This window comes from Larus michahellis, chromosome 1, assembly GCF_964199755.1.
Source record: "Larus michahellis chromosome 1, bLarMic1.1, whole genome shotgun sequence".
NCBI lineage: Eukaryota > Metazoa > Chordata > Aves > Charadriiformes > Laridae > Larus > Larus michahellis.
The window spans coordinates 147574247-147588353 of NC_133896.1; the positions used below are offsets into that span (position 1 = coordinate 147574247).

At 41.8% G+C, this 14107-nt stretch overlaps 1 protein-coding gene across 7 annotated transcripts in view; it reads left to right on the forward strand.

Moving 5' to 3' along the window:
* The first annotated feature begins 1268 nt into the window (after positions 1-1268).
* Positions 1269-14107, forward strand: part of CRLF2 (cytokine receptor like factor 2) — a 49613-nt gene continuing 36774 nt past the window's right edge. For 5 of the 7 annotated variants that reach the window (XR_012589920.1, XR_012589924.1, XM_074607721.1 and 2 more), the window contains exons 1-2: positions 1269-1956; positions 7371-7466. Coding sequence is in view for 5 of the 7 variants with exons in the window: in XM_074607721.1 (XP_074463822.1) it covers positions 1896-1956; positions 7371-7466 (157 nt within the window). In the remaining 2 variants the exon portion in view is untranslated. Of the gene's footprint in view, positions 1957-7285; positions 7467-14107 lie in introns of all 7 variants that reach the window. The other 2 variants (XM_074607699.1, XM_074607706.1) reach the window with 2 other exon arrangements.

The window sequence follows — 14107 nt, forward strand, 5'->3', positions numbered from 1 at the left end:
CCACTGTTTGAAGATACATTATCAGAAATAGTGTTATTTTATGTTTGTTCTAATCTTGCTGCCTCATAACTTCGTTTATGAAGTCAGGAAGTCCCATGTTGTGAGAAAAGGCAAAGAGTCACTCCTAAGTTACTGTCTCGTCATTCATGAACTTCTGGACCTTTATCAATTCTCCACTCACTCTTCTTTTCTACAAGTTGCAAAGCACCATTCTCTCAATTTTTTCTTCTTACAAATATTGCTCCCTGTCTCTGTTTGGCTTTGCAGCCCTTCTCTCTCCTTTCTAACCCTAGCACATCCTTAGAAGATGGGAGATAGGGAGGTATCAGAACTCCAATACTTCAGATGTGTAAATGCAAAGTGGTGTGACATTTCCTGTGTTTTCACAGAACATCACAGAACAGTTGACGTTGGAAGGCAGCTCTCAAAACCATTTAGTCCAACCCCCCTGCTCACGCCTGCCCAGGACTGCGTATTGTTGGGTTTTGAATGTCTCCACAGATGGAGACTCCATAACCTCCATAGGCAACCTATGCCAGTGCCACCCTCACGGTAAAAGTGCTTTCCTGTGTTCAGACTGAGTTTCATTTTTTTAAATTTCTGACCATTGCCTCTTGTCCTGTCAGTGGGCATCACTGAGAAGAGTCTGGCTCCATCATCTCCCTTCAGCTATTTATACACACAGATGAGATCCTCCTAAGCCCTGTCCAGGCTGTCAGCCTCTCCTTGTATGAAAGATGCTCCGGTCTCTTAATTATTTTTATGGCCCTTCACTGGACTCATTCCATAATTTTCTTGTACTAGGGAGACCAGCACTGGACCCAGCGCTCCAGATGTGTCTCACCAGATCTGAGTAGAGAGGAAGACTCACCTCCCTTGACTTGCTGTCAATACTTTGCCTAATGCAGCACAGGAGGCTGTTTACCTTCTTTGCTGCTACAGTGCATTGCAGGCTCATGTTCATCTTGTTGTACATTGGGACACCAAGGTCCTTTTCTGCAGAGCTGCTTTCCAGCTGGTCAGCCCTCAGCATGTACTGGAGCCCAGTGTTATTCCTCACCCATTACAGGACTTTGCATTTCCTCTTGCTGTGTTTCATGAGGTTCTTCTCTGCCCGACTCTCCAGCCTGTTGAGGTCTCTCTGAATAGCTGCCCAACCATTTGGTGTATCAGCCACTCGTCCTAGTGTTTTAATATCTACGAATTTGCTGAGAGTGCACTTCATCCCAGTGTCCAGGTCATTAATGAAGATGTTAATCTGTATTGGCCATAGTATTGACCCCTGAGGTACATCAGTAGTTGCTGGCCTCCAACTGGACTTTGTTCCATGAATCACAACACTCTGGGACTCGTAGTTCAGCCAGTTTTCAGTCCACCTAAACTCCTATCTAACCTGCACTTTGTTAACTTGTCTATGAGGATACTGTGGGAGACAATGTCAAAGGCCTTACTAAAGTCAAAGTAAACAGTATCACGGAATCACGGAATCACATAATCACAGAATGGTAGGGTTGGAAGCGACCTCTGGACATCATCTAGTCCAACCCCCCTGAGCAGGGTCACCTAGAGCAGGTTGCACAGGAAACAAGTTTAAAAAAAAAACAAAAAAAACACGGCAGTATCCACTGCTTTCCCCCCATCCACCAAGACAGTGTCCTTGTAGAATGCTATCAGGTTGGCTGACCACGATTTCATGTATTTGGAAATGGTTTCCAGGTTTAGTTGCTCCATCACTTTCCCAGGAACTGAGGTAAGGCTGATCAGCCTGTAGTTCCCCAATGCTCCTTTCCCTTTTTGAAGACAGGAGTGATGATTGTTTTCTTCGACTTCTCAAGAATCTCTCCCTTTGGCCAGCTCGGTCAGCACTCATGCACGGATGCATCCTGTGAGGCTCAATGCGTTTACATACCTCCAGTTTGTTAAAGTGCTCATTAACGTGGTCCTTCTCTGCTAAGGGTAAGTTTTCTTTGCTCCAGACTTTCCTTCTGGTCTCAGGGGCCTGGGGTTTCTGAAGGCTGGTCTTGCGAGTAAGGACTGGAGAAAAGAAGGCATTGAGTACCTCAGCATTTTCTGTGTCATTTGTCACCAAGTACCCTGCCTCATTCTGCAGCAGGCCCATGTTTCCCTTAGTCTTCCTTTTACTGTTTATGCAATTGTAGATCCTTTCTTGTTTCTCTTCAGATCCCTTAATAGACTCAACTCCAGGTTGGCCTTCACTTTTCTAACCCTGTCCCTGTAAGATCGAAAAGCAGCTTTATGCTGCTAGGTCATCTGCTCCTGCTTCCACCTCTTGCATGCTTCCTTTTCATGTTTGATTTCAGATAGGAGCTCCTTGCTCACCCATGCAGACCTCCTGACATCTTTTCTTGTTTTTTCCCTCCATTGCTTTCCTGCCATTCATAAAGAAGGCTGGGACAGGTCAAGCCATGGTGATACGAGGAAAGACCAAGTGACACTTTTTGAAGTGATTGCACAAGAGCATGAATTTTACGAATGTCAGGGACCCTTGAGGATTAATCCTCTAAGTTTTGTCTGTGGATAGCAGTCCAAAAAGTACGGTAGATATCTTTACACTTTGCAGCATATTACAAAAGGGAATCAGGTTGTCCTGTCAGAACAATGGGCTGCACTGACTCAAGTTGACTAAGCCAATTTGTCATGGAATGATGGGACTCACTATTTTCTATAAATGGGTCATCGTTCCCTTTATCCCACCCACTCAAAGCACACTGAAATCACTTCCCGTTAATGCAAAAAATTACAAGGGATCATCGCCACAGAAAAGAGATAATCTCTGCTATTTTGCAGGGCTTTTTGTGGAGTCCGTTACCAAGGCCATCAGTAAGTGAATAACATTAAATGGAAGTTATTCGTGGGCTGTTGTTTGTTGAGGTTCCAGATAAAGGAAGAAATAAACTAAGAAAATTTGCTTTGCTGAACTGTGTAGTGATCAAAGACTCATTTTACACTGCTGATGAAATAATAGGAAGGGAAATAAAAAGAGAGGAAGGAAGCTGATGAAAGTCAGTAAGGCTGCTGAAGGTTGCAGCTGGCAAGTGAAGCCACCTCTGAGGGCTGCTGTCATGGGTGGAGGAGGTGGCAGAGGGCCAAGGGCTGTTTGTGTGGTTTGATCCAAAGTGCAAAATGAAGTCAGAAGGGCTTCTTTTGATTTATTTGCTTCACGTGCATTGCCCTCATTCTCTGGGTATCCTGTTAACAGTTGTCTCTACTGGCAGTCAAAATCACATGCCCCAGCTGCTAATTTTCAACTCACCCTTACTCTTTGCTTTCCCTGTTCCTGAGTGAATTTGCAATATTAGGATGGATCTTGTTTTCTTAGGCCAAACATGCCAACGCTGCACTGCGAGTGAACCCTGAAAAGGGGGCACACTGTGACAATGCTCTGTCCTTGTCCTCATGGGATCAATGACCCAGAGGATCTGGACAAGTTAATCAATCACACTCAGGCAGGCAGGTAGGAAAAGACCTGTGGCTCACAGGTGGCTTTTCAGTTCATGGACTGGGATCTTCCATATTTGAAAAAATCAAATCAAGTAACCAGAAGGCAGCAGGCAGAGCCTGAGCCAGGTGGTTAGGCTAGTGTGTGCCTCCATCGGGGGGAGGTGGGAAGTGCCCAAGCCCTAAATCCCTCAAATGCCAAATCTGATGTTTCTCTCAGCAGCAGCAAAAATAGCTTGACAGGATATCAGGTTTGTGCAAGCAGTTTGTTTGTCTCAGTTGCTGTTTTTTATTCCCCAGGACTTCAGCCCTAGGTTTGGTTTCAAAAGTAGTGAAAAGAGTAATTTTGTTTGTCTTCAAAAGGCCCTCAGTATCGTAAAAGGAAGTAGAGGCTGGTGGGAGGGACAATTACTTGAGGTACCAAAATACCTGGTAGGAGGAAACGGTCAGTGAAAATGCGCTGCTATCACTTGAGAATTAGACCTTGGTTTTGACGTAGTATCACAAAATCAGAATAATTATAAGCCAGAAGGTATTTTAGATAGCTTTTCTTTGCATGTTGTCTCCCCACACCCCTTTCCCCCAAAGAATGAACTACCTTAGGAGGTCTGCAGTCCAGTGTGTTCTACGTGTATGATAAGCAGACAGGGACAAATTCATCTCCATCACACTCTAGTGAAAACAAGACATATGTTCTGGAAGAGAAATGTGTTTTTAACTCAAATGGGGACATGTGGGAGTTTCCCTGTCCTGGGGAACAAGAGAATTTTGGCTCTCTGCCTTCATTTGTTTGTCACATTGGCTTCTGCAATGCTGACTGTGGAAACCGTGAGTGATTTCAGCTTTCCATTAACTATCACTTACGACCTATTTTAGTATTTCAGTTCTGTGCTTCTTGTTATTTTAATTCCAGGAATTAATGCCTCCCTGGAGGAACTTGATCAAAGCAGGGACTAGACGGTTAACAGAGTAGGGTTGTGATTAATGGAGCAGGGTCAAGTTGGGAGGGCTGTAACCAGTGGTGTCCCCCAGGGGTCAATACTTGGACCAGTATTGTTTAACATATTCATCAACGACCTGGACGAGGGGACAGAGTGTATCCTCAGCAAGTTCGCTGATGATACCAAACTGGGTGGGGTGGCTGACGCCCCAGAGGGCCGTGCTGCCATCCAGTGTGACCTAGACAGGCCGGAGAGCTGGGCAGAGAAGAACCTAATGAGGTTCAACAAGGACAAGCGTAGGGTCCTGCACCTGGGAAGGAAGAATGTCAGGCACCAGTATAGGTTAGGGGTGGACCTGCTGGGAAGCAGCTCTGAAGAAAAGGATCTGGGGGTCCTGGTAGACAGTAAATTATCCATGAGCCAGCAATGTGCCCTTGTTGCCAAGAAGGCCAATGGAATTCTGGGCTGCGTAGGGAAGAGTGTGGCCAGGAGGTCGAAGGAAGTCATTCTGCCCCTCTACTCTGCACTGGTGAGGCCACAACTGGAATACCGTATCCAGCTCTGGGCTCCCCAGTTGAAGAGAGACAGGGAACTACTGGAGAGAGTCCAGCATAGGGCAACAAAGATCATTGAGGGGTTGGAGCACCTCCCTTATGAGGAAAGGCTGAGAGAGCTGGGTCTCTCTAGCCTGGAGAAGAAAAGGCTGAGGGGAGACCTTATTAACATTTACAAGTATCTAAAGGGTGGGTTTAAGGAGGATGGAGCCAGACCCTTTTCAGTGGTTCCCAGTAACAGGATGAGGGGTAATGGGCACAAGCTGGAACATAGAAAGTTCTGATCAAATATGAGAAAAAACTTCTTTACAGTGAGGGTGACAGAGCACTGGAACAGGCTGCCCAGGGAGGTTGTGGAGTGCCCTTCTCTGGAGACTTTCAAGACCCGTCTGGATGCAGTCCTGAGTAATGTGCTCTAGGCAATCCTGCTTTAGCAGGGGAGTTGGACTAGATGATCTCTAGAGGTCCCTTCCAACTCTGAAAAGTTCCATGATTCCGTGATTCCATGAGTACTGTATGTGTGTCGGACTGTGGGGCTGGCGTTTCCAAGAGTAACTGGGATTTGAATAGGTCTTCCTGGGACATACGATGAATAAGCCAGTGAAAGCAGACAACTCAAGAAAAGTGATCAAAATTGGTACCACATCACCTGGCTGGAGACTTTGACGATGTGACAAAGCTGATAAGGGTCTCATCTGACCAACTGTACTGTCGAGGAATGAAAATAAGCCTTAAACAGAAATCACAGAGGAGCTGCTGGATGTATTCCTAACTCCACAATCCAACTCCCTATCTAGTACCGCATGCAGCAAGCAAACTTCCACTCTCCGTGCTTGAGAAACTTGAGGCAAGAAGGCATCTAGGGGACAGGGTCTCCAGAAGGCCGTATGGTGTGTGTGCCCAGGCCACTGCATGCAGTGTGACTGATTCCTTCATCTTCCCAAGCATGTCCTTGCATGAGAAGAAAGTTCCTGTACTTTTTCTGATGCAAGCAGAGAAAAAGCTTGAGACCAGCTAGGAAACACAGATAGGAATTGGGGCCTACTGTTTATATTTTTACCTGTTGATTTCATGGAGTAGTTTATTTTGTGTGATGCTAAAGGAGGGGAAAGACTGGATTTGAAGTACGTTGATGTACTTGCCTGTTTCACATGTCCCTAGAAAAGTAAAGAGTAAACCTTTATCAGGACATAAAGGGAGCAGCCAGCAAGCCCAGGGAAGAGAGCTCTTTGCCACTCTGGGCTGTCTTCCTGAGCTCTTGCTGGAGAAGGGCGGCAGGCTGGGGCGACACTAACTTTTCAGTTCGGATAAGGACTGTCCTTGTGAGGTGAGTCTCACAATCATCATCATGTTTTTGTTCACACAGTGGAGCACTGGGTTCCCTAGGTTCCCCAGAAGCTGGGCTCCAGGAGGGCATCTAGCAGACTCTGACTGCTAGCAGGCATTCAGCCCATGGGCCTGGACTGGTGCTAGTCTAGGGAATGCTCCCCCTGTCCCCATGCACACTGTGTGGCTGTTGGGTCCTCAGCACCAACTGCTTCATCCCACTGCTTCACGGCTCCTGTTTGCTGCACTACTATGTGGACGTAGCTGAAGCCCAATTTACTGCAGATCTATAGATAATATATTCCTTTGGACATGGCAATTATGATTATTACAAGATTCCAAGTTCTCTTATTTCTAAAATATGTTTAATGTCAGGCAAAACACTATTCTGTTTCCCACTTCCTATGTATAATTTTAGGTATATTGATATGTAAGGTATAGGTACAGCATGTGTGTGTATATATATATATACACAAAAGAAATGATAGGTATATGGATATATTTGGAAGCAATAGCAGCATAGATGTGTCCAGGTAACACAGCAGAAAATTCATCCTCGTGCTACCTTTTGGGTAATAGCCTCTCTACCCATGGTGGCTCAGCGCTCTCTGTCACAAAAGGGTCCACAACTTTTGCTTCTGAAGCGGCTCAAGCCAGCTGAGGTGCATCAGGCATGTGGAGCGGCCATATAAACACCTGCTAGCAGTAACAGCTCCTGGTTTGCGAGTGGGGTGTCAGGCAGACCTCAGGTCAATGGGCACTTTGAGATCGGTGCCTTCATCCACGATATGCACAGCTTCCTGGTCCTCGTTTTGGATCAGGGCTATGGTCACCTCTGATACAGATGTGAAAAGATAAGGCAAAGCGCTGACAAAAGAGAGACTCATAATCTGAGAAATTAACTACTATTTTTTTTAACATTGTATGGAGAAGGTGTGCATTCTGGAGTCCTGCACTTCTGATTTGTTTATAGCTAGAGATATGTCAATTTTTTATTTCCTGTAGTCATTTCCTCCAGTTCCCATCAGCCTCCGGTATAAAGTGATCAAACAGTAAAATCCAGAGATTACGATTACTCATCTCTTCACAGTCTGTTGTATCATTCCAACCATGAGACTCATCTTTCAAGCATGTTCAATGATCTTCACACTGGGCAACCTGGTGGCTTCTCAGTCACAATCTCCTGGTAAGTTCAAATCCACAAATATTTATTTAAGAAATTGACACATTAATTAGTAATATTTCTGTGCATACTTTATCTCATGTGTTACAATATTCAGCACATTTTTGGTGAAAAGAATCAAACAAACAGAAATTGATATCCAGCAGAGATGAAAGGGGATTTAAAAAAAATAAAATTTTGGTGGAGATAATAACAGAGTTCTAAGACAGTTTTCTAATTAAAAATCAAGGTAGAACTTGGTAAGCTTGTGTCCACTGTTAAAAAGAGAAATACTTCAAGCAGGACTACTTACTAAGGCATAGGTTCTACCAGAGTGTGCTGCATCTGAAAAAGACTAGCCTTCATATTGAACAAAGATCGATAGAACAGATTCCAGATAAGACCAGCACTTAGTACTCTGGAAGAATGAACACGATGGGAAAATATCCAGTAATATCTTGTGCGTGAGAAAGCATCAAGGTAAAAATACTATTAAAGAGCAAAATCAATAAAGCCATTAAACACTGGTTATTTGGCTACTAAATACAAGAACATCTCTGTTTCATATTTTTGTCTGCAGTGACATTTCTTACAGCTTGCCAAAGATAATTGGATTATTACAGAAATCAAACACAAAGCCCAACGCATACACAACTAATCTAATCTTCACTCGTTAATTTATCACAAGTTCCCTGTTGTTAATTTTATGAGGGGAAAGAAATGCTTTAAAGTTATGCCCTCATCTTATCAACCTATAAATCAGCTCTCTGTTCTGTCACGTGTATGGCAAGTACCGTTTTCAGGCAATGTAGCACCAGCTGATTCTCCAGCGCTAATTGCTCCTGTGAGTCATTTGCCCTCCTGTTAGGGAACATGACTCTTCCCTGTCCTGAGATTGCAACCACCTATAGCCATGCCATACTGATGGGATGACTTTGTAGAACAAAAGTTGAAAATTACAGTTGTTGTGCTTTTTTGATGCGCAGAGTGGTGATGCCTAGCAATGGTTGGTGATCTTCTGAAAAAAAAACCCAAACACACAGTTTAACGGGTTATAAGAATTATGCTATAAGGATTATGGTTTGCCTCAAAATATCTATAAAAAACTCTCTTGCTGTCCTATTCCCTTTCTTGAAAGGAAGTCTATTCAGTGTCTGTTCTGTGTGTTCAATTCAGCAGTCTTGTGCTCAAGGAGTTGCACTTTCGCCTACATTTGCTCCTATTAATGAAATGAAACTATTCTCATAGATGAGTACTATTAAGGGTAACTAAAGAGTGTGGGCTCACATCTGTGTCTTGCTCTCCAGTAGTTTCTATATTATTTTCTATAGTATTTTCTATTGCAGTGTGCTGCAATATGTGGAAGTTCAACATGTGGTTACTTATCAGGTTTCACCAGTGTAAGGAAATCAAAAGTGGTTTTTCTTCTTTGTTATGCTTCAATGAGGTTGCAGCTGTTCCAGTACATGCATGTTCCATTCTGTTATCTTTGCAGTTTGTCATTCTGCTTCTCCTTTTTCTTTTTATTTTTTTCTTTATCTGTTCCATGACATTCAGCCTTTTTACAATGTTCCCCTTCAATAGTATTTTTTCTCAGTAATAAACTTTGAAAACTGTCTTGGAGGTGGAACGTACTTGCTCATATTCTTGCTCGTGGTTGTGTCTGCATAATTTATCGTGCAAGGAAATTTCTCTTTTTTTCCCCCTGTAAAAGTAATTTCTCCACACAGCATAGTGGTATTTTCCACGCTTCTCTGACCTGAGAAGAGCTAGGTGCCCAGCAATGCCTGTGAGGTTAAAGTCTCGTGGGGAGCCCTACCAGTGCCCCTCTGGTTTTACCAAAGATGTAGGCTTGGATAATTCTCTCTGAAGTTCATGCTCCAGAGCACCAGTATGTGTCCTACAGCACTGCAACATACTGCACACCTAGCGAGACTAGCAGACCATCCTCAGGCAGAAAGTTGCCGCCATCCCTCTTTAGCCTGGGGACTGCCTCTTCATAATATTTTTGACCTTGTCATCTACCCATTATCATAATACAAAGAATAATGATAAATTTATTACCTTGGTCTGTTGTGTGCCTCTAGGATCATGAAGAGAAGAATGCTTTAAATTATTACAGTTACTGTGGAAAAGCTGGCACATTAGCTGAGAAACATCCATGGTGTTACAGGAGAATTCATAAAAGTTCCATCATAAAGAAAGGGAGAGAAATGGAGAAATCCCTTTATTGTCTTTCTCTCTTTCCATCTATCTCTTTCCATTAGCAAAAGACAGGAATTATTCTGCCTTCAGAAGTATACGTCCTTAAAAAAAAAAAAAAAGGAAAAGGAAAAGGAAAAGAAAAAGGAAAAGGAAAAGGAAAAGGAAAAGGAAAAGGAAAAGGAAAAGGAAAAGGAAAAGGAAAAGGAAAAGGAAAAGGAAAAGGAAAAGGAAAAGGAAAAGGAAAAGGAAAAGGAAAAGGAAAAGGAAAAGGAAAAGGAAATTAAACGTCTTTTCAGTTTAAGGCAAAGGAAAGATTATCATAAGGAAATGCCATATTTCAGATAACCTGTACATATCCTCAGAGGATTTGATGTCAGTTTAATCAAAAAGTATTAAAATCTCACTTAAGCTATGCATCTTCTCATGTTGAAATGTGAATTTCGTAACATGTATATGCTATAATTTGAAAAGATGCATGCAAATGTTTACTGAACACTTACATGAAATGCATCACATACCACATTCAAAAAGGCTACAAAACTCATGAAATTAGAAAGCATGGTAGAAAATTGCCCTGACTAGAGTTCTAGAAATACAGTCGTTAATAATAAAAGATTGGTAAAGACTTTTTTGCCCTATGTACCTAGTTAATTATGTTAAGACCGATTTCTTATGAAGCTTTTAAAAACTAGACCAAAGGAAAGAATATGTGTATATCACCAGATAGTTTATTACAATTTCTGTTCCATTTCTATTAAATGGTTCTATTTGTTCTTTAAGTATTTAATAACGTATTACCTTCCATTTTAGTACATAAATAACTGCAGTTGCTGGAGTTTATATTTAAATGTTAAAATCCCAGAGTTCCAATTCATAATGTGTAGGGTTTTTTTGCAGAAAAAGGATCTGATCCTAGAAAGATTTATATGTGTTGTTAAGTTAATGCTCTCTGAGTAATCCTGCTGAAGTCAAGTGGACTACTCAGAGTGTGCAAAGTTAAGTCCATCCATAAATCACTGCAGGACTGGAGCCAAACTGATATTCGTCTCTGTCATCCAAAAAAAATATGCATTGCCAAACCCAAGAGTTAGTGTGCATCTCTGAATTGCAGCCTCTTACTAGTAGTATAGAGCTATCACGATATACCTGAAAAATAGAGAATAATGAGTGTTGTCCAAGGATCAGAATGAATTGGCGGCTTTTCTTGCCTTCCAAACAGGCCAGTGAGATCATGGTCTCAGGTTTTACTTAGTGTCCACTCCTTAGTGTGTGGGAATCCCATGTGGTCTGTCTGTTATCTTTGTTATCCATCTCTAGAACCAACCACATCTCAACTAAACCACTGCAAGTTTGAAGACATCAAACACCCCATTAAAGGAACTTTATGGGATTTAGGGTTTTGATGCTGGTGTCCTTTTTGCACATTGGAATTGGGGGAAAACATGGCAACCTGAAAAAGGATTTCAAGAGCTGATCTCTACAGAGAGGGAAGGACGGGTTGTTACTTTACCAAAATCTTTACTGTTTCGGTCTTTTATTCTCTGCTGGCAATGTCAGGGTCGTGAGATACAGAGTCATAGGTTCAAGGAGATTCCCAAGCACACATCACCTATTTGAAAGGCAAATTCAATCAAATCATTGGCACCAGCGCTTTTCTCAGTTGTATACAAAAAATTTGCATGAGCAAATTCCGTGTGCTCTCTCACACAACTTATGAATGACTGCTATCTGTGTTAATTCCACTGATTTCCCTATAAACATATTTTTAAAACAAAAAAAAGTTATTTATGCTGCCCAGCTGTACAGTACTGAGCAATCTGAGACCAGTCTTACAGATAAACCCAACCCGCACCATTTGCTTAACACTAGAAATCAATGCAAGCAGATCTTTCACGTCCTGGGCCAACTGCTGCAACCTCACAAGTGGAGAGCAATGGGATGAACGCTGGGTGTTGAGCCCAGCCTCCAAATAATGGAAAAATCACTGCTGTGTTTTTCAGTGGGTCTGCCCAGCTGCCCAAGTCCAAGTGAGGGTTTTGAGCTGGCATCCTTCCTCTGGTAAGGGTCCTGGCACAACCCGGTTTAGTTGACTACGCCTGAGATAGGACTCCCAGGTGCCCACTCTTTGTTATGTCCTATTGTCGAGACTGCGTGCTGCTCTGCCTAGCACATAGCTTATTTGAAATCTTTTCGTCAAGCGCACGAAGATGTGTTGCACAGCTCTCTGCAGAGATGTTAAGCCACCTTCTGAGGATAAACTGAAGAATTTCATTCATGTTTGACTTAAAAATTGATTCAAAAACATGCCCTACAAACAGCATTTTGCCAACTGTCACTGTGCCAAACTATTGTCCACAGAGAAACAGCATTGTAAATTAATTTTGAAATTGATAATCCTTGAAAATATGTGATTAAGAAAACAAGTACTCTTCCTGGTTTTATTTTCGTTATTGAAGCACAGACATTAGCAGTTCTTTCTCAAAGCAAAAATATCTGCAGACTAATTATGAAAAAGTGGAAAATACATATTTTGTTCCTTCTAAAGGGAATTGAAAGGATTCATTCTATACTCATAAAAATGATCTCAGGACAGTACAGTAGTACAGTATGCTTTTACTTTCTTTTTTATAAATTTAATTTTATTTAAAGATGTAGAACATGTAATTATACACTCAAATAGGCATTAAATATACATTTAACTACCTTTATAGAAAATTGAAATGCTAATGGTCATATAGATTTCAGTTACACAAACAATATCACTATATACTGCACAGCACAAACATGCTAGAGTTTAGTCCATAAAAATTAAAACGTGTTAGTGCAATCGCAGACCAAGGATCCACTGTTAGGCACTTTGCCATCATATTTCTTAGTGGCTTTAGTTAAAGACAAGATCATCTCTTAGACCTGCCAAGAGGTCTTACAAAGCGCTTGAGGAGTTAGGAAAGAAGAGCTAGGTAGTCTCTTGTAACAGAAGTAGAAACAGCTGGATAAAATCCTTTTTATGATAGCTTTTGAGGTTTTGAAGTTGTGTTTTTGCTTCAGCATGTAATAATACTGACTTCTCTATTCTTCAGAAAAACACATGAGATTTTCAGTTTGAGAAAACAATACAGAACAAGCCTGAAGGCATTAGTTAGGAGATGGAGGAGTTAGTTTCAAGTCCTTCTCTTGAGTAAGAGCAGAATCTTTTTTACCAGAGCTCCATGAATCACGTGGCAGTGACCTGCAGCTACATCTACCCAGTGTCTCTTGGATTTCTGTCATAACTGTCTCTTGAATGATGTTGACAAAACAAGATGTTACAACACAATTACATCTATGCAAAAATGTTTTGACTAACTCTGATTACAGAAGTAATGAAATGCCTACAAGCAGAGATATAGTCATAAAAATAGACAAAATGGTTACTTCAACCCACATGCCTTTCTCACATTCTTAGTGTTGATTATGGAGCAAAAGACAGCAAACATGAGAATAGTTAGGCCTGATGCCCATGAACATTCAGGATCAATGTATGTGACAAAAAACTCATAAGAAATGTTTTAAAATGTTTCCATTCTAAACACCTTCAAGAGTCCAGAGTGGCATGAAACGTAGACAGCAATCAAAGCTACTCTATTCTCCTGCCAGGCAAGAATATTCCAGCAACAGGTTTTAGTGGTGGACAGTTCATGTCTGGAGACAGCAATCTGCAAATTTTACCCTTAAGTGGTTTCATGCTGATAGTCAAGATACATTTTCTTGCTTTTCGTTCATTCAAGTAAATATTCTTAGAGAATGCAAAATAAATTATTTGTCCTTCTCCTTGATATAGCATGGATTTCTAATCTCTTCTGCCTTCTTAACTTCTCCATTTTTCAATGTCAGATTTATCTTCAGTGTCTGATTGTGGAATCCTGGTGGACACGGAACTAAAATACCTGTGTCCCTTGCAAGAGTTATAACAAGGAGGAGGTCAGGAGAGGCAATAAAATCTGCATTCAGTCAGAGGAGATTAAATAATCTTTCTTCTCTGTAAGGTGGAATCGTCCAGGATCGCATAGATCAAATATGCAGTACACACACACTTGTGCTGACCTGCTCTGGGTTCCTATGGATCTTCACCTGGTCTTGACCGGTGGTGTCAGTTCCTTGTTTCTTACAGTAAACATTTGACAGTTTACAGACAGGCTCCACGTGGCATTATTTCCCAAACAGTTTTCCTTAGTAGGAAAACCTTAGCAGGTATTATGGGGGAAAGCTGGCCTCAAGGTATAGGCCCTATGCATTGCATACATGTAAACCAGTCTCTACCTTTTGGCCCAGGGACCATAGGGTGCTCTCTGGTGTTGCTGTGCATGCATTCATTTTGCTATTTTGAAATTCTAATTTTATCCTCTCTAGGTTATTTTACTCTGTTTTCTTGCATTTTAGATGTTCTTATGTCTTCTTATTTTATGGTCGAGTCTATTGCA